Below are 20,573 nucleotides of genomic sequence, written 5' to 3'. Positions count from 1 at the left end.
AGAGGGGCCTTGTGTTGTGTTCAAGGAACGGACTGATAACTGATACCTGCTTCTAATTGACCAGGGTATTTTTCCTTCACTTTGAGCATCAATGTGTATTTTAGTGCATGACGGAATCTTTCTGCTGAAGCAAACAAGACGCTGCCAGGCTCTGCAAGATCACTCCAGATTTTCAGATAGTGCTTCTTCTTTTTAGTCTTCTGAATAACTGAAAAATAACATTTTAGAAAGTCAGTGAGGTCTAGCAGATTTTGGTTTTTACATGAGAAATTAGGCACCAGATGGCATATCTAGAGATGTGTCAGCATAACTTGTATTTGTGTTATATAGATGGCTTTATTCAAAGCTGGAGATTTGCTGCCAGTATTTTAACATCTGCAAGCATTGATTTCACCAAGCTCGGGTTGAGTTCCTAAACTGTCATTACGAGACCTGAATGAGATGCCTAGCAGCTCTCCTGCCTCTCATTATTCATTTTAACCCAGCATCTGAGTCGAGTTTCAGAAGAACTTTCTGCAAGTTTAACTGTTTCCACTTCTACCAGCAAGAGATGTGCCATTTCCAAGCATTTTAGAGATCCTGTCATAAGTACCTTCACAAGTGGAGAACTCTGAACCTCAGTGCATAGGCTGAGGCAGGCGTTCTTTCATCAAACACTTCAGAAGAGCACTTGAAGTGATACCCTGTGGTTTCTCGCTATCATTTAAACCCTGTCATTTCTCACTCTTACCTACAGAGATGTTGAACTTGTGTTCTGCATTTAAGACTCCTACACTTTCCTCATCTTGTTGTGCCAAAGGCCCTTTGGAGCCTTGCTCCAGGGAACAGTTTATTCTCACATCCTTCAGGATAAAATCTGTCAGCAAATGCTTCCAACTAAAATTTGCATTCTTGCCACTATATTTACTAAGATGAGAAGAAAAGCCTTCAAAGTCTCCCACTGTGCCCTTATCATTTTGTCATATCCAACAGTCAGTGGAAGAATTTAGTAGCAGGAAGGCCTGTGATGGGAAAAATTGCACGCCAAACTTTTCTTGCAAATGTGTACAGAAGTTGGGCTGTTTGCTTACTAAGTAAAAGCATAGATACAAAAGGGGATTTTATTAAGGCTATTCTGCTGTTCTTTGACTGCAAACTCCATCATCTATAACATCCCTGTTTCTAAAACATATCAGTTCAGCTACTATTTCTTTGAGCCAAACTTCTTCAAATTTTTTACTTCCTTGCAGGGGAAAAAAAACCATACAAACAATGAGCCCTATTTTTTCTAAGAATCTAGATATGAGAGCTGGTTTAATTATGTGAATGTTTGTAATGAATTTAGAATGAAACCCTGATGTGTCTGGGGAAGCTCAAGCAGAGTTACCTGTACCTCTCACATCTCTGGCATGCCTTAGAATAATGCAGTTACTCACTTTCTTCAACAGACATATCCAAGACATGCCCCAGGACTCGCGTCTGCTCTGATACTTCTTCCAAAATGCTCTCCTGCACAACCTGGGCTACATTTGGTGGCCTCAGTTTCTGAAATGCAACATGCTTATCTTAGTAGCTGAAAGAAAGGCAGTATCAAGCTCAAGATGAATGAGGATTTGTTTCTTAGAATCAAACTTCTAAAATCTGTGAGAAAACACACCAGCTGCTCTCAAAGGGCCTCTTTTCCCATCACAGCACAGACAGGTCACTTCTGAGTGCAAAACTGCTCAGGAGAAAAGGATGAGTAAATCACATTATGCTGGGACAGGCTGTCTGGCATTTGACATTCTTCCCTGCCCCTGTCCATTGACAGCTGTGTAGCAGATCAATACTAATAGTTACACTGTCCTCTGCTGCCCATTCTCATCAGAGGTAATACTTTGAGGACGATAATGTGTTTGAGCACTACAACCAAAATTAATCGAGGAAAGAGATCCCAAGACGAAATAAGAGTTTTTTCTTGCCCTACATGCTACCAGTTTCTTTCTTACTGCTGGCAGTTTTTCATTCGTTAAAAAATGCATCACCTGTTATTGATACACAATTCAACCCAAAGCTGTCCTACTGCATTTGCAGCCTACTTTGGGCCTAAAGGTATTACTGCGAGCTTCAGGAAAACCCAGAGGCTGAAAAAAAAGCAGCAGAGTGTTGTATGACATGTTTTGTGCATACACATGTATACATATATGCACGTAGACAAGGCACTTCAGGACATGGTTTAGTGGGCATGGTTGACGGTTGGACTCGATGACCTTAAAGGTCTTTTCCAACCTAAATGATTCTATGATTCTATACACTGCATTTTTGGGACTCCATTCCTGTTCTGAGTCTTTCTGCTTTATAAAAGAACCAGTTACATGTTCACTTTTGTCCATTATCAGAATCAACAATTACAACCAGTGCCCTGGAAACCCATAGGCTATTCCTTACCTGCAAAAGACCTTTGCACAGCTTCAGATGAGTTATCAAAAGTGCATCTAAGTTGTCATCACCAGTAGTTACATCTCTTGTTTCTGTTCTCATCTCACAGCTCAGGGACTGAAGCGTGTTGTCATTGTATGTGCTGTTGAGATGGGGGGGGAGGGGGGAAGAGTTAAAACTCTCATCACTACGTAAATATGAAGACGTGCAGTCTCAATAGTAGCCTTCAAGCAAGTTGCAGAAGTACAAGCCAGGTGGCATTTAACAGATAACAGCATTTTTTATTGCATTTATAACACTTCTTAAAAACATGAGGACTTCATTTCTAAAACACATTCTAAGACAGTAATACCAGATGAGTTGATCCCACAAAATCCCATTTTGGAGAATCAATACTAGTAAAAGATGCTTCCAGATAACGTCAGTTGAGTTGCTGGCTCATTTGCAGTGGGTGAACTGCAAAAGCAGCACATAGAACAGGCAAATCCCTTGGTGTTCTCCCAACTCGATGATACTGGGAGCGTCGTAAGTCTCCCAGGATCAGGCTTGTAGCTCTGGAACATAAGTTTCAGTGCTACACAACTTGCAAAATACAAAACTGAATTCAAAAGAATGAACATGTAGAAGAGCTCTGCAAGTTACTCGTAGCTCTCCTTTGCTAGGGCAGAACTGTTCAGCATCATCCCGATAAGGCTGTTTCCTGCAATCTGTTTCTAGCAATCCTAGATGTTAGGCCTTCCATTGTATCCTGCAGGTATCATTCTGCAACGTTTTCCGTAAGTTCAGTTTAAGTTTTGTGTCATTTCAGTCTGGTAGGTATTCTGAATTATGAATCTCAGAGTATTCAAAAAGATTGGTTTCTATCCTGGATGTTCATACCAACAGCAGCTCTGCACAACCATTACTTAGCCAAGTAAAGTGTATCGGTATATTGGCAAGTGTTCCTGGGATCAGCCCTCTTTACCCCTTTCCCTTGTCCCCTATAATGAAGTGCTGCAGATACATACCTGATACTGGCTGTTCTTATGCTTCCAAATAATGAAAGCTCATCAGCACTACAGTCAGCATTTAAAAAGTCAAAACTTTCCAGTACTGTCTCCACCATTAAACTTTCCATAGATGAATGTTTGTGATGGAGCTTCTTTAGCTGTTGATGGAATGGAAGGAAAAATATTGTTTGTATTTATCAAGTCATTTTGCATGAGTTCCTCGCTGTTTTTCAAATCACTCTTAAAAACAAATCAATTTGCTTTTCTGACTTCATTCTTAACACATCAGGAAAGTTAGCTCTTGGTACAGCACTCTGATCCCAAAATAACATTGCTAATTAAATTCAAAATATCCTGCAATATTTTAATCTGTCTGTATTCCTCTTTGGATTTCCATGCCTGTTAAGGTTGGTATGAGAGCTGATTTTCTCTGCATCTTCTGCCAGTAGTGCAATTTTCACTTATTCCCTGTTTCAGATCTAGGAGTAGCAATCTTGGGGGTCTGTTGCATTCCAGCATAGTATCCAAGAACTTCTATATCAATAGTGGATTTCATGGGACCACTAACTTTCTCCCCCTTGGAAAGGCTCCTTTGAGAGCACTTAGTGTGTTGGGTTTTTTTAATTTGCATTTTTGAAGTGGTTGCACTGGAATAGGAAGTCAATGTAGTTTTGTTAACATCATTTATTATTCCAGACCTTAGATGAAGTCTTACAGTATTTATGTCCCAAGTCTGCACACTGGCCCCACGTACTACAACACTACCAAATTTGCAATATAACCCACTGCTTGCAGAAAGCTCTTCTCCAGGACCTTTCCTCTATGGAAGGAAGTGTTTTCAGCATCATATGACTTGTCAGACTGAACTGCCTGCAAAAGCTAGGTGATCCTGGAGAAACATTAGGTTTGATGAACTGATGCAGTCATCTCAAGGTATACTAAATCTGAAAAACATCCAAAAAATTAGAAGCAAACCAAAACGCAGAGGCTCTGACATACAGTTCAGATTCTGCTTAGCCCAGACTAGTTTCCACTTTGACTGCATGCAGTTTCTTAATTTCTTTTTCCAATTTATTGATCTGCACACAGCATTCAAAGGCTGCCTCTGGCATGCTGTGCAACATAGTGCTCCTGTGTAGTTAGCTCTCAAGGCTGCCTTTTCCGAGTAGTGCCTGACCTCTGGTGGCCAAACTTACTTTTTGGGAACATGCCATCGATACATCATTAAATCAAATCCACCACAGCTTCATGAAACTTCTACAGTTTTAGGAGTAACAGTGGAAGCTGCACCATCTACCAGGAGTAAAACGCTACCATACCTTTAATTTATCCCTCAGAGATGAAACCTGGTATTCCAATTTCTCCAGTTGGGCTTGCCCCACATCATGCAATTTCAGCATATTTAACACTTCTTGGACAGTCTTATCGATTGACTTTGTACATCCATCTAGTTTTATGTCATTTGCAGCATTCAAGCTTTTCTGGCTAATGTCTTCTTGCTCCATCAGACGGCGATTTCTGGTCTGGTTGAAAGAACCTCTACTGCCTTTGTGACGATGCAGAAAACTAGATGGGTTATTTGGAAATCCATCCACACACGGAGTCTTCTTCAGGATATCTAGAGTTGTGTGATTTGGAAGAGGATGCTGTTGCTCTTCTGCACAAGTCTCTTGAATAATCACCAGTGGCAAGGTCCTATGGTCTAGAGCTGGAGTTGTATTTCTGGATTCTGTCCCTTTCTGATCCTCAGAGCTGAACGAGTCTGCCTCACTTGTCTCTGCAGGATTGTGAGGCTCGCTCTTCCCACGTACATCAAAATCACAGGCAGCCAAGTAGCTCAATATGCTGGGAGGCCGAGCTTCATCACTTACATCCCCTTGGTTCTGCCTTTGTTGCAAAACAGACTGCAGCAAATAGATTTGTAAAGTGAGCACATATACAATTGAAAAGCATGAGATACTGCCTAAAATAGAGAACTATGGTTTCCTGTTCTTGGAAACATACGCACCCGAACTGATCAAAACCACAGGGCTCTTCAGCACAAGGGAGCCAGGCCAGCATAGACTGGACAAAAGAAACTATTAAAACAAAGTACTAAGAGCCTACTGGATGAACTAAGTGGAGCAGTAGTAACTCTGCTTTAGATCTTTCAGATGAAAGTTACCAAGACAGGTAAAAAGTTGTTTCTGGAAAAAAACCCAAGCAGCTTTCATGTCACATCAGCTCAGGACAGGATGTGAACATAGTAGTTAGAGGAAATGTTCATTTTGAAGAGTCCAACATACCCTGCACAAAAAATAAACCTTTCTGAAAAAGACTGTATATTCTGCTGCCTTCGTGAGGCAACACCAAACCTGACTCAGACTGGATGTTAGGGGAACATACACATGATGTTATTAGTATTTGAGATGTATGGCAGAATTAACAGAATCATATAAAACAATCATTAAAACAAAACCCTCTTGAATGAATAGAAAGAAGACAGGGTTTTCTATTCCCCTGGGCTACACTTAGCAAAAAGCAGGGTTACAGAAGAGGAAGGCTTGTTTCACATAGCACCTCTAAGATGCCATTCTGCTCCATGGCTACTGAGACAGACTAGTTCATAGTCTGATTCCCTCCACAGACTATTAGAGCAGATGCCTACACCCTTACCATTCTGGCTGCCAAGAGGAATATTTGGCAGGGTTTTTTTTTTTCTCTGGCTGCCAAGAGGAATATTTGGCAGGGTTTTTTTTTCTTTTACAAAACCTAAAATGGAACTCAAAAGAATAGGGGTTAAAAGCAAAATATAACGAACCCCCAAAATAAACAGCAAAGGCCCTGCAGTGCTACGTTTTCACATTTCTGAGTATGTTCTTCAATAGCTTAATCTAATCCAAAAATCAAGTCCTAGATCTGTGCTTTGCATTTTGCTTTCCTCAGCATACTCACCAGGTAGTATTTCTCTCTGAAGCTGGGTGTATTTGGTGGGGTCCAGTTGTACAGCGAGCTCTTCCTGCTACCCACAGAAAACTTGGCAGTGGTTCCAGGTGACAAAAACAGGTTCTCTGTGTCAAAGGGGCTGTAGCAGAAGACACAAAGGCCTAAGTGTCAGTAAGACCAGAATGCACAGAAATGTTTAGCAGTGGGAATAGCTGTTAGGATTTGAACTGTGACATTTAGTAAACAACACAGGGAATAAAAGGAAAGAGAGGGTGCCTCTCTGACCAGTATCTTTGATTGTACCAGCAGAGAAAGAGGTAGGCAAAAAGATTGCATATTTTACACAGAATTGTCAGCACCCTTTAGACAGAGACCTGTGCCACAGTCTTGGAAGAAGAGTCCAACAGGCCAAAATTCTGAAGTGCTCCATCCTTCTGCAGCATCCGACACGGATGCCAGTGCTGACAAGTACGGTATAGGCTGCTTGCTGACAGCCACTGGACAGATAGTCAGGCATACACCATACCAGATAGGAAGGAATTACAACACATGTAATAAAAGGAAAACTGTCGTTAATTTCCCTCCTGCACAGCACATGCCACCTGGAAAAGCCACTGAAAAACTTCATTATCCTTCAAATATTAATAAACAATTCCTTTGGCTGGCAGAGGAAGCTTGTGCAGTGGTATATGGCAAGTTACATGGTTCATACAGTCATGGATGAATCCTGTTATAGCCCCAGAGGACACTGGCTATGGTTTACAAGAGTTTGACAAGTCCTGCTCTAAAGACTTCCCAATTACCTACTGTATCACAGCCATTAATTTCCCAAAGCCATTGCAAAGCAGTCTAAGGAAACTTGGATGAACTGTCTCCCAAAATGCAACTTGGCTAACCAGGAGAGGGAAAACATATTTAAAGTTAAGTAAAGCAAGTTTGTTTTTTCTACATGTTACTTTTGTTCCCTACTGATATGCCTTGTGGCACCGAAAGAAAGTTTGTTTTTCCACTTAAGTACCGGCATTTTGAAAAAAGTGAATTGTTTATAACAAAACTGTAATCTCATAGATATGAATATAATGACCAAACAGTAGGATAAAGTCAGATGCATTTAGCTGTACAACATAGAACCACTAGAAGTCTGAAAAGATCCAAACAATAATGAGGACTAATCAATCACAGGGAAATGAACTTCTGCTCTCTAGCAGAAGTTGAAAAGCAGAGCTCCAATTCTCTCCAGCTTCTCATGTTGCACAGGGACAATTCTCAACAGCATCCTGCAGTGCAACACACCACTGTCTTCCTCAGCATAGAGGTAATGCTCTATGAGCTCACCTAATACAGGCTAATTGGCTAAATTAACCAGTATCACCCAGCTGGGGCTCAAACAGGCCAGTTCCATGGACTCACATTAACAACCATCTGCATTGTCTCACTATGCAGAAAATAAAACACGTTTCTGACAGTAAGAGCCTTTTAGCCAAAGCCTGCCATATTTACTGATGGAAGCAAATTACTCGCATCCATAGCATTTCTTAAGAAGAGTCAGAGAGATCCATTCCTCAGATTTTTCATTTTTAGCTTTTAATATAGCAATGCAGTAATGCAAAATGACACTTCTGAGGAAAGGGACAGGAATAACAAGCTAAATCTGTTTTGCCCCTTTGACAATTACTAAAACCCTCTAGCAAAATACAGCTATTCAGCTGCCCTCCAAAGAAGCACACGCTCCCTGTTGCTGCAAGATAACAAGTTGAGAGAGCAAAGGGTGAAGGAAAGAATGAAGTCTGCTCTAAAGCATCTATTATCTCTTGATTGTAAGCTCTCTGGGCATGATCCATCACCTTGTTCCACATTTGTACAGCAAACAAAACATCATACTGGGACAGATCTATGAATCCATCTCTCCCAGCATCTTGACATTGACAGAAGCCAGTAGGGGATATTCAGGGGAAAAACATAGGAAATAAGACAAATATAGCAGGCTTTCCCCAGACACATACTCAAATTTGAGGCAATCCATAGCTTAGATCTGTCATGCATCAGACTTGGCAAGCAGACTATTGCCTTTAATTGTCATGTGCTTTTCCTTGGTCTGTCTAGTCACTTCCTGAAATCATTGACACAAAATCTCTGTGTAGGTTAAAAGTATGCAGAAATTTCATTATTTAACTTTAAATTGTGGAACAAGTTCTTTGACATGGCGGGGGGGGGGTGGTGGTGTCTGTGGCTCTACCGAGAGAAATAGTGGCTAATCATTTGCCTTCCACATTCCGCACATCTATATGCCTGTACAAGTATTATCCATCAACACCTTTTCAAGACTGGAAAATTCTGTTAAAAACAAACAAAAAGTGGCCCCACATGTCTGATCATCTTTGTTGTCCCCATTCTATTTCTATATTGCCTACATGTTGGCCTTTGGTTTATTATTAAATGCATGACACTACAATGCCATAATTGTTAAGGCCAACGTAAATGCAGCATGTAGCTCTCCTTTAGCTTGCTTTAGCACTGTTGCAGGACTTCAGTGTTTAGGTCCAAAACACACATGCCCAGCCTGACCTTGAAGGGGTTTACAATTCATCAGAGCTCATGTTTCCTAGATTGAACCTCCCACAACATTAGAAGCTTTGCATCTGCACACATTCAGAGGTACTTCAGCCTTGCCAGCACTGAGCATGGATTCCCAGTGAGATATTATTTTGTCATAAACCACCAAACCCGTGGAGGGATGAAATACTTGAGATTTCTACCATTTCCCTCACCTTGCGGCATTTCTCTGTTGGATGTGTAAGGAGGACACTTCCTGGTTTATGTTCTCAGAGGAACATAAGTAATCAGGCAGGGCATATAAAAGCTGAACTCAATTCAGTCTTTAGCCTCAAAGGATCTGCACTCCTTTCTCCCACTGCTGAGACTGTGCCCTAACTACTCCCCTTCTGTCCAGTCACTCCATGTATTAAAGACCACCAGGCCAGAAGGGTTCTTGGTGGATAGAGATGTATGAATCCCACTATTAAGCCTGTGAATCCAAACTTGCATTAATACAAAAAACCAATTCTGGTCAACTGGATTGGACTCACTGTTAATCATGAGATTTCTTTTTTTCCCCCTATTGAACACAGGTGAAAATGCCCATGAAATTTTAACAGTGTTATTGTTGAGGTTTCTCCTACCCATAATAAGCACCAGTTTCAAGGTTAGTACAGCTTATCACAAGACTAAGCTATGAAACATCACTTCCATCAAAAGCACAGAGATGCATTGATGGACTACTGCCTAAAGATACTTGCATGAGTACTACCTATTCACGTAAGTTTTCACCTATAAGAACAAGATTGTCAGTAGGTATGTATCCAAAAAACCCAGACTTTCCTTTTTTATTCTCCCTTAAGGTTTGTTTCTCCTACTCCACAAACCCTTGTGAGCCAGGCCAGCACACACTCAAAGTGGGCAGAAATCACAAGAGCGGTTCTGGCTGGATGGTACCCTTAGATCCCAGTACGGGGTGCTAACTGAAGTTCTGAAAAGAGAACACAGGCTTTCTCTTTGTCCTTCATGCAAGAGACAGAATTCAGACTGCTGTTTAGGTTGGCAAAAAAACCAAAGCCTTCTGCCAAACTGGCCAACAAAGCCATTCTGCAACAGGCCCAAGCTCATTCACGCTCCTCGTGGCATAATCTATAAAGGAGTTGAAGGAACTTCCGTTGGAGCCCAGAAGACTAGTGCCTATTTAAAGAAAATATACATTTAGAAATGGAAGAGTGATCTACATTTTGATTTCTCACAAAGCAGGTCTAGATTGAAAGCTTGCCTCTCAGGGAAGTTTGGGCAATTCAGCTGGGTTTGTTTAGTTATTCTTAAATCAAAGAAAAAACAGCTGTTATTTTGAGTGCTGGATCTTTGAAAACAGAAACACCCTGAGTTATCACCACATAACTTCTCTTTTCTGTAAACAACTTCAGCAAACAGGCTGTCAAAAAGGAGGAGCCTGCCAGTTCTGTGCAGAAGTGCTCTGGAGAATCCACTTGGTAGGATACCAACACATTTCACAAAACTTAAACACAGCAGACACACACAGCCGGAGATTTCTCATGTGCTGAAAAATTCCAAGTGGGGATTAACTCCCAAAGAAAATGCGTCACCACTAACCCTGCTCCCAGCTCAGCTGTTGCCAACTCTAAAAGCTGGGTGATGGTTGTTCCAAATGCCATAGAAGTGTTCATCTTGCCAGTCAAAAGCTGCATTCTGAGCTGCGAGCTACTGCAACAATCAAGTGTCAACATAATTTGAATTGTATTTTTCTACAAAATCTAGTCACAAATATGATTTGCTTTGGAGATTTGAGCTATTATCTGAGAAACTATGTGATATCACAGAATAGGAAGGGGTTTTCCTTGTATAGTCCTTTTGCAAGGACAACTTATATGCATAATTATTTATGCAAGTTATTGACAGCAAGGAAAGGCAAACAAGTAGACCCAGCAAAAGTAAGTGAAGTGAATCTATCTGTTAAATGCCATTTGCATGGGTTAAGAAGAGAGTAGAAGTGATTTCTTCCAGACTCTACTACCAATGTGCCATCTCTTGGTACAGCACTTCCCATATCAGGGCAAAACCAGATTTTATACCTAGTTCAACAAGGGAAGTATAATCTCCTTCACTGCACGAGTGAAACTTCTTAAGATGTTAGGCTTGAAATCAAAGAAAAAGGGACTTCCCTTGTAAGAAGGGCATCTCTGCAAGCAGAGGGCTCTCTCTGCAGTCCTTTCTGCTCTGAAACTGCATATAGAGCTTCTGATCATTTTAGATCCAGGTTAAACCCAATGCAAGTTTTGGTGGCGTGTGTTTGTTGCAGGGTGAGAGATGACAAATAAAGGCATCAGATTTTGCTGGGGATGTATGAGAGCCCATATATTGTCCTACGCCCCTCTTCCCTCCTTCCTTCCCCAATACTAAGACACATGAATGTCAAAACAGAGTATTTTAATTGGCCTTCATTTAAAAGGGCTGTCATTTTAAGAGCTACTTTTACTTTAAAAAAAAAGAAACCACAAAAACATATATAACGCAACTTACACCATCCCCACTCCACACAGTTTTCAATAAATCTACCATGAATGTCTCTGCTTTCAGATTCAAATGGGAATACATACGTAACTTGACATGAGTAAGAGGAAGTTTCATAGGGCATATAATGCAAGATCACAGCAAGCTTCTGGAATGAAGCTTTGTTACCCAACCAATTAGTGGCTCAGCTTCTCAAATAAGAAAGAGAGGCCTCAAAAGTCTCTAGAGCAGCTGCAGCACCTCACCAAAACAAAACATATACTGATGCTCATTGTTAGATCTCAGGAGGAAAGAGTGTCATAAACAGGTGCAGGCTGTGTGAGTTTATTTCTCATTGACTTAGAGCAATGTGTGCATTTGAAAATAATTTTCAGATGCTGTTGCCAAGACTCATTTTTCAGCCCAATTGCATGTACAAGTCAACAGTAAATTTCAAGAACCACAGCATACTATTTTCTGAATGTCTTTTGTGTATGTTGATCAATAAACATGGCTCTTTCCCCAACCCCAGCAATGCAACCCAAAAACTGTTTATCAACACTTGAACAGGAATTGCAACAGAAAACCATTGTGGCATCTCTCCTGTTGGTGGCTTAAAAGACTGTGGTAAGGTTTAAGGCAAAAGATGCTTCCAAAGGTAATTAGAAGTAGAAAAAGGGTATTAAGACCTGAAAAATCAAGTCTGATTGTAAAATACATTTGGTTACTTTACCCTAAGGGCAGGGAAACTTTTCTTACTGAAAGATCTGTTTGACTTTTGGGTACATTTGGCAGACCACACATTCAATACATACAAGGGGTTTTTTTTTATTTTTAGGTAATTTTTAAGAAAACAAGAAACCAGCATGGCCAGCAAAGAGTTGTATAAGGCTGAGTTATAGGTGAGTCTGGCCTGCAAGGCATAGTTCCCTGCCCTTCCTAATCTAAACATTGTTCAGTTTCTGCTTTTCCTGGAGAGAGCCTAGATCCACAAGTCATCACAAAGCAGCCTTTCAAAAAGGCCCTTATCATGGAGGTGTGTTCAAATGCCTCTTTGCCATGTTGGGCTGAGAAGAACTGAGGACTGCAGTAAGGCATATACAGGAGTACAAGTAAAGACCGCCTGTTGTTTAATTTGGCACTTCACTAAGATGGCTAGATTTAACCCCTGGACAACAATAAACAGAAACAGGTTAAAAAGTTTTGATTTGTTACAGACAAGACTCTCAGTACAGACCAACAGTCCTGTAAAGCAGAAATAACAGTACTACCTCAAAAATCTATGGTGCTATGTGTAGAGTGAGGAAGAAGTTCCAGTGCAGCATCCACAGAAGTGAGAATTTGCTTTTAGAAACATCCGTAATCCACTACAAAAATTTACAGATTTAAATTATAAAACAATTTAACAAGTCACAGGCACCATGAAAATACTCTGATATTTTAAAAGTGCATCTGTAACCAAGCTTCTCTGTAGTGCACCAACAGGCCTTACATTGATAACTGTAATCACAGTGCAAATAAGAAGGTGCTAAGTCTTTGGGGAAGCTTCATTTTTAACAAATTGTGGCCTGGTAATAGTGATTGTGCTAAAATTTCAACTATATATTTCTCTCATTGTGCCTAGAAGCTGCTATTTTCAGTTTCATTTCATCATCTTTAAGATTATTGTTCATGTTTTATAGACGTACATGCATTGCCTGGAGCTAGACTTGAATGCTCGTTGTGAAGAGTAGTAAGCTAAGTAAAAGCCTACTAGTCAGTTCACGTGGCTAGCCACGGCTCTGGTAACATCAAAGAACTGAAGGGTCATAGAAACAGCTTCTGTCCCCCTTTCCCCCTCCCCTTCCCAAGGACTGGTCCCCCAGAGTCAGAGATCAGGCACAGTAGCTGAGGTTGCTGTGAGAAAGCATGTGGCTGCTATCTATCCTGCACCTGCTCTGCAAATAGAAAGAGGACTATGATGTTGAATGGTACTAGGTGACATACTAAGGAGCCTTTAATTTATTTCAAATGTTTAGCTCCAGCTTTTTTCATTTGAAGCTGTACTTACTTCCAGAGGACCTCCAGCTGTAGCTTGATGGTGCCCAGTTCAGTTATATCCACAATGATTGTCTGAGGCTTGGTTGTGAAGAAGTTTATGCTGTCGCATGTCACAACACCAACTAGAATAGTGGCCAGTCCTCGCAGCTCTGTCACCTGTGGGGACAAACATATCCATTTTCATCTTACCAGACAATCCTAAGTCACGTGCATGGAAAGGAGAACACCCCAGGCTCAGATCGGCTCCAAGGCCCACGACAAACTTACAACCTTGATACTCAATTCTGGGCTCCTAAACTTTTGTGAGCCAATATCCCCACAAGGAATATGTCATACATGGCTAGCAAAAAGGAAAGGAGTTTTATGTGTTGGGGAGAGACAGAGCTGTACACTTCTGACAACAGAATTTGGTAGACTACGATTTTAAGTCTGAAATTTGGAAATTCCATCTCTGGTATACATACAAGTGGTTGTCATTTATAGTACAGAGTCTAGCTTGTCTACATATTAGACTAACACTATCATAAAAATACATATTACAGAGAAGTATTTTAGCCTACCTACACTAGGCTATTTCAGCTCTCAATTGCCTAAAGGATCTGGAAGCACAACTGTCCGCATCTACTGTGACCTTTCTAACTGCCCTGAGCTCAGCTGTGGGCCAAAATCAGAACTTCTAAGTGTCAGGTCTTTCCTCTAGCTCTGCAGGTGGCTCCAAGTTTGTTATCAACACAGTTACAGGCCTGTGTTTTTTCCAGCATGGCACTTTGCTTCTTCAGCTACTTTAAAAAAAAAATCTAATAAAACATTTGCTATAAAAACATACTTCCAATTGAAGATCAGATTGTTCTAGAAGCACATAAAGCATCAGACGCAGCACAGAATTTTAGCACAAGTGCCTGAAGTCCACTTCAGGAATTAGTTACATGCCTACATCTCCTTTAAGAGCTAGCAAAAGTTTCGTTGCTAGGCTCCTCTTGGAACACTCTTTGGCACTTCTCAATTATTTTTTTTTATTTTTCTTTTTTAAACCTGCTACGTATTTGTACTGGGTGAAGATTAAGTACAAAGTGGAAAGAGCAAGAGGGTGTGGAGAACATTAGTCAGTAGACTTACCCTTTTTGTCAGCTTATGAAAAACTATCATTGTCATACAAAGTAATACAAGTTTTTACAACTGTTATGGGAAAACAGGGATCTGAATTAGCCTCTCACCTGATCTTCATTGTGCAGTGGCAGCAGAAAACCACATTATAAGCACATTTCCAAAGGCTATGCTGGCAAGATGCCAAAGAGTCTCTCCTGTGTAACCCAGTTCTTGCTGCCAGATAGGAGGGGAGCGTTGCAATAGCTGCTTTAACACAGCTGCCAGAACTCAAAACCCTGCACTGGCACAGTTTCCTAGTAGAACAGGATCCAGCACAGCCTTCGATCTCAGCTCCTTTTAGGTTGACAGAAGTCATTCTGCAGAGTCCAGTCCATGAAAGATGCCAGACTACAGTGGAAATGCTGTTTAAAGATTAACTCCACCTGCTAAGTGCCAGGACCAATGCCCATGGCACCTGCACAAGCTACAAGCTTCCCTCAAGGGGCACCCACAGTGTGTCATCTATGTATCACAGGCCACTAGCACTGGTCCCTTACTGCTAAGAATATGACCTCTTCTGAGGCACTTTATGTCTTTAAAAAAAAGTGTCAGAACTCTAAATGAAGTACAGACAGTTTGTACCAGCATATAAGTGCCATTGGTTCTTCACAGATACAGAGCACCTCTGGAGTAAAACATGACAAAAGAATTTGCAGTGCATGCAGATAAAGGGATATTTGAACTACACATTCAAAACATACACATGTGCAATGATATGTTTTCCATATACACGTTTCTCTTTCAATAGAGAACAGAACTCCGGGCACTTAATATTCCACATAGGTGATATAAATGATATATACATACACATCTTTTTGTCTCCACATCTAGACTTCACCCTAGAAAATCCCAGACAATGGTCTAGGACATTTTTAAAAACAAAACAACAACAACAAAAAACCCCAAAAACTCCCACAACCAACAAACAAACCAAACCAAAACACAACCACATATACCAGACTCCAGAATATGGGGAAAGCAGATGCGCTAATACAGTTACGAGTGCAAGGAGCAAAGGAAAAACAGAAGTAGTTGTCTGTTTAGTAAGAAGAACATTGATTAACTGCCATTTGTACATGGCTAGGAAGAGAAAACTACTTAAATTTTGACAAATGCTTGATAGCCTAACAGGTAAGTAGTATGGCAGAAGACCTGTTATTAACCCACTGGTTCCAATCCAACCATTATACACCACACCTTGATTTCAAACTTCTCATGGAGATTGGGTATAAAAATCTTCTCTTCCTCATCCCACGTTTGGCTGTCATCGGTCTCAATCTTGCCTTTTAACCTCCATTTTTGGCGCCCCAGTCGCACAAACACCTAGAAACCACAAAGAAAAGAGGATGTTGGGTCAACATATCCCAGTACATTCCCTTCAGTCCATAAGCCTCACACTGTTTCAGTACGGCAAAGCCATACATTTAGGAATTTGAATAACGCTAGAAGACTGGAGGCAGGAATTCAGGTTGCAGGTTTTAACATCTTAACTCAGTGCCAAATGACACATCCCACCCATTCTAGAAGAACTGCAAAACTACGTTGCATAGCAGGTGTAGCAATACTGAAATACAAGGCACACTGGAATTCATTTGGAACAGTTAGAAGTAGGAGAGCGACCCAGTAAGATACTAAGATGCATTCATATATGCCAAGGGCAATCTTCCAAGAAACAGGCAGCAACTGTTACTTGATTCCAAAGCAACTTTGAAGACAAAGAGCTGACAGGTTGGTTTTGATAGACAATCACTGCCATCTTTTAAAGCCTCCCATAACATTTGAATCACATCTTTCCCTCTTCAGTCTCAGAGGGCAGGGTAACTAGTAAATGTGCCAAAGCACTGTTCTCATCAGAATAGTGCACAGTTTTATCATAGTCTGTTTCCCACTCCCCTTCTATGTGTTGCACCCTTGCTCTCCTGTTCCTCTACTGCAAACTCACAGCAGTAAAATAAAGGACAAAATGAATTGCTGTATACTGCACCTCATATTGGTCACCCGGGCAGAGACGTGCAAAGCCCACCAACCCTGAAAAGAGAAGAAAAACTCCTAATACTTTTAGAGTTTTACAACATCCCCCAAAGCCTCAGCTTGCAATAAATAAAGTGACTGTCTGGCTAACACCCCCTTGCGCTCAACTCTGTGCAGAAGCTACGCCACCAGCCCAAAACACTCTTAGAAGGACAAATTTTAATTGAGCTGAGGAAAGAAAGCTTGTCAGCTTTTGTACTCAAATATAAAATTCCATTGCAGATCTGTCTTACAGTGCTGAAGCAAACAGATGTTTGCCAATATTCTGTTCAAGGTCTGATCCTGTAAGCCAGTGGAAGCATAAATGGACTCTCAATGGATCAGATTGCTACACAGGAAACCAAAAATCAATTAATGAGTTTTGAAGGAAACAAGAAAGGAACATACCTTTCATCTTCAAGTGAAACTCTCCCAGATGGACCTCCAACGCCCCTTCTATAAAGCACATGTCCTAGAAGAAAGACTGAACAGTCACTATGACTGAAAAGCAGTGCAGAGTGGCTACCTTCCCATACATGCCATTTTCTTATCTCATCTTTAGAGGACTTTTTTTTTTTGGCGCTCCACAGAAGAGCGGAACTGCTTGAGCAGTTCAACATCAGTTATCTTCCACTGCTTGTTTTGTAAAAATAGCATAGCTTATTCATTATTCAATTCTCATCCCATTACTTCCAGTGGGAGTCATAACAGACCCCAGTATTAAAGCAGAAATTCAAAGAATTTTTCACTTGTCTTCATGAATGCATGAAGCCAAGCTGAGTAGGAGCAAAAAAAAAAAAAAAAAGCATAGAATTCAACAGCTTTGCCTGTAAGGTATTTATCTCACAAGCTTTAGTTCCAATTACGCACCTGTATTTCATTCACATGTTAAGTTTTTAACCCACACCCCACAAAAAAAAAAGCCAGCAGCAAGTCCTGGTACATTTTTTGTTAAAGAACAGTCAGATCTTCGTTATATGTGTGGAGTATTTCCTACCTCTGTGCACTCTTGGAAGTTCTTGTAAAGCTCCACTAGGCTCTCTCTGGAGGCTTTGGTGGAAGGAGACAAGGAAAAGGCATGTTTCATATTAGTGGCCCCATCTCGTAGTCTGCACTGGATACAGTAAGCTTCATAGAGTTCTTCTACCTTTAAGATTTCGGGGGGGTGAGAGAAGAATGAACAAGAATTACCCTGGCATAGTTTTAGTAAGTTTTGGGAAGGAATATCAGCCATCTTCCCTGGCAAAAAAACCCAACCAAATCCCATTATCATAGTATTGCAGAATGCTGCAACTCCTGCATTTTACAGACTGATTAGAGTGCTACACTTTGTAGGCATTCCTGCAAAAAAGCATGGGATATTGAGAAACCTAGAAGACAAGAAGTAGAGTAACACTTTGTTCAGGGAAAAATTACTTGGGAGCAAGAAACTGATTCCCTCAGTACAGCTTAAAACACCGACACCTTTAGCTGTGTCAGAGGAGAGATTTCATTCCTTTGGAAGCACATGGCAGACAGCAGACATGCACTTTACAGAACTGCCCATTTGGCCCTTTGCGGAAAGGCGGGGAGAATATGTAAGTCTTCCCATAGCAGCATTTTCTGAATAAACTGGCAGATTATGCAAACTGGTTTCACAGGCAAACTCAGGTTGGGTTGCGCCCAACATTCAGCCTGAATAGAACCATTCAAGAAAATAAATAAATAATTGCTGCCTCCTGTAAAAAGAGTGGTTACGGCTTTCAGAAAGTAGCCAGCATTATCCCCCTTCAGATTAATTACAATTGAAGTATTTTCTATTTAGACAGTTTGCTTATACAGCAGTGTAAGCCTTAGATGTGCAAGAATTAAAACCCTTTACCTTGCTTATGTGAAACTCCAGTTTTCTGATGTATCTCTCCACAGAGCGGATTTGCTTTTGAAGAGGGGAGAGAGAAAGGGACTTGAGAAATTGTTTCCTAAACATGCCTTTAAATAACACAGTAGACACATCATCAATTTTCTTTATTTCCAACATTTCATCTCATCCTCAATAGTCTTACCTTATCCAGGTCATAGTAGAAAGCCTGAAAGAGAAATAGCATAGGCTGAACAGAAGAGCATGTATATTTGTACATATTAATCATACTTTCATGTTTGCTGCAAGACTCACTACGCATATCTTAAGTTACACTAAAATAAGATGCTTTGTTTACTACAAGGAGACAGTCCAACATCTTTAGAATTAGTTTCATTTTCTGTTCATGGTTGGTTGGTTTTCACAGATGCTTGAAATGATATAGTTAAAGTCTCACCATCAGCTGTGACAAGGACTTGGACATTGGTCAGCGTACATGGGAGTTTCTGATTTTTTTTTTTTAATCTAGCTATTATTTCCCAAATGAAAGGCAAAGTTGGATCTGCCTTTCCAACTGAAAAGTTGTCTTTTCATTAGCACTGTTGCTGAAGATACTTCTAGGGAGCAGTGAACATGACAGAATCTAGGTTGCTAGGACACATTCACCAACTATGGAAAACAAAGCCTGATCTTTATCACCATTTCTGTCCATACAGAGTCCAGGATGAACACTGATCACTAAACAGATATGGGGAGATACCATCCCAGTAAGAAAAGGAACATGATCTGAAGAACACTGCTGGATGTTGAAAATGTGAAATCCCAAGTTTAATTCTCACATCTAGAGCTAACTTGCTTGGTAAATTTCCAGTTGTGATGCCTTGCTGGATCTCACCTCAGTGCTTTAACTGGAAAAGCCCTGCGAGTCCCAGACACGAGAGAACATCTACTTTTGTGACTTAAATTACTTTAGAAATAAAGTATTTAACATTAAAAGCATCTTACCAATCTGGAGTTCCTTTTTGTATCTTTGTGCCGACCAGAGAGATAATCCAATTCAGCCTGATGTGCTTCCAAGTATTCACTGGAGAGGAAGAAAACCCAGTATTACGTTCTTCTGATACATTCATTATAACACTTTCCCAAGGAATTTTTCAGCAGAATGTTACAAAGAAACTTCCTTCTCTAGAAGACTTCTCTTGTTTTACCCTGCAGAGATGTGAATGGCTATATAGAGAGACATGGGTCAACAGATGAGAAAGGACAAATATTTGTCTATGGAAACTATCCTAAATGCAAGAGTCACTCCTAGAGGAGCATCTGTATATAGTGAGTACCAGCAGATGCTGGTTACTGTTACCTAACATTTAAAGACGCTGTACATTAGGAATCCTCCTGAATCCTTTTTACTCCTCCAAGATATGGAATACTCAGTGTAATTCAAGAAGGCCACCACTCCTGCATAAGGTATATAAATGTACACATGGCACACAATGCACTCAGACATTTAGTATTTCTTGTTTCCCTTCATCTAAAAAAGATCATTCAAGTGAAAGATAGGCCTTATTCTGGGAATGCAAGGCAAAACAAAACAAGACAGGAGAGCTGGAAGTACCACTAAAGGCAAGAGGAAAGGAAGGATGTAAGAGGAGAACAATAAGTTCTAACACACACATAACCCAGCTCACAGATCTCCTTTTCAGATTTCTCTAACTATTCCTGTTTGGCCTTCTGGAACCTTTTGTATAAAGTAGAATATCAGTTCATTTGTTGAGCAAGTCTCTTCTTACAGTTACTGAGGAATAAGAATTTATCAGCCAACTCCATCTTACAAAGTCAAAGAATTGCAACATGAAACACTTGCACTACAAAACCAAGCTCATAGAAGTAGCCCACATGTAAGGTAGGGCACGTCATTTGTGTTTTAGCAAGCAGCACTGACTACCACCTTTTAGTATGCTAGACAATTTCTTAATGTAATCATTACTTTTTCCAGAATGGGAACTATTTTGCAAGGTGTGAAGCACTTGGTGCCAGTTGGCTTCTACAGAGTTGCTTGCAAGCAAGCATAGTCCCTTAAGAGTTCCTACAGGGCCTTAAACTATTTCTGCTGAGACCATCTTCTTCCAACTTTGGTTTTAATACAGAGCAGACTTAGGTAACTTTTTCCTCTTATG

General features: G+C 40.6%; 1 protein-coding gene across 7 annotated transcripts in view; it reads right to left on the bottom strand.

Annotated features, from left to right (window-relative positions):
* Nucleotides 1-20,573, bottom strand: part of RIPOR3 (RIPOR family member 3) — a 54,631-nt gene that overhangs the window by 5,212 nt on the left and 28,846 nt on the right. For all 7 annotated transcript variants that reach the window (XM_069805332.1, XM_069805375.1, XM_069805366.1 and 4 more), the window contains 14 exons: nucleotides 19,402-19,480; nucleotides 18,602-18,625; nucleotides 18,421-18,474; nucleotides 17,557-17,706; nucleotides 16,968-17,031; nucleotides 16,534-16,577; nucleotides 15,747-15,872; nucleotides 13,414-13,559; nucleotides 6,321-6,450; nucleotides 4,706-5,290; nucleotides 3,405-3,544; nucleotides 2,407-2,539; nucleotides 1,416-1,524; nucleotides 47-208 (listed from right to left, as the gene is read on the bottom strand). In XM_069805332.1, coding sequence (XP_069661433.1) covers nucleotides 47-208; nucleotides 1,416-1,524; nucleotides 2,407-2,539; nucleotides 3,405-3,544; nucleotides 4,706-5,290; nucleotides 6,321-6,450; nucleotides 13,414-13,559; nucleotides 15,747-15,872; nucleotides 16,534-16,577; nucleotides 16,968-17,031; nucleotides 17,557-17,706; nucleotides 18,421-18,474; nucleotides 18,602-18,625; nucleotides 19,402-19,480 — 1,946 coding nt within the window. The remainder of the gene's footprint in view (nucleotides 1-46; nucleotides 209-1,415; nucleotides 1,525-2,406; nucleotides 2,540-3,404; nucleotides 3,545-4,705; nucleotides 5,291-6,320; nucleotides 6,451-13,413; nucleotides 13,560-15,746; nucleotides 15,873-16,533; nucleotides 16,578-16,967; nucleotides 17,032-17,556; nucleotides 17,707-18,420; nucleotides 18,475-18,601; nucleotides 18,626-19,401; nucleotides 19,481-20,573) is intronic.

The sequence above is a fragment of the Haliaeetus albicilla genome, chromosome 2 (assembly GCF_947461875.1).
Source record: "Haliaeetus albicilla chromosome 2, bHalAlb1.1, whole genome shotgun sequence".
NCBI classification, from domain to species: Eukaryota; Metazoa; Chordata; class Aves; order Accipitriformes; family Accipitridae; genus Haliaeetus; species Haliaeetus albicilla.
Note: the sequence above shows the minus strand (reverse complement) of the source record. Positions and strands in the feature narration are given on the sequence as shown.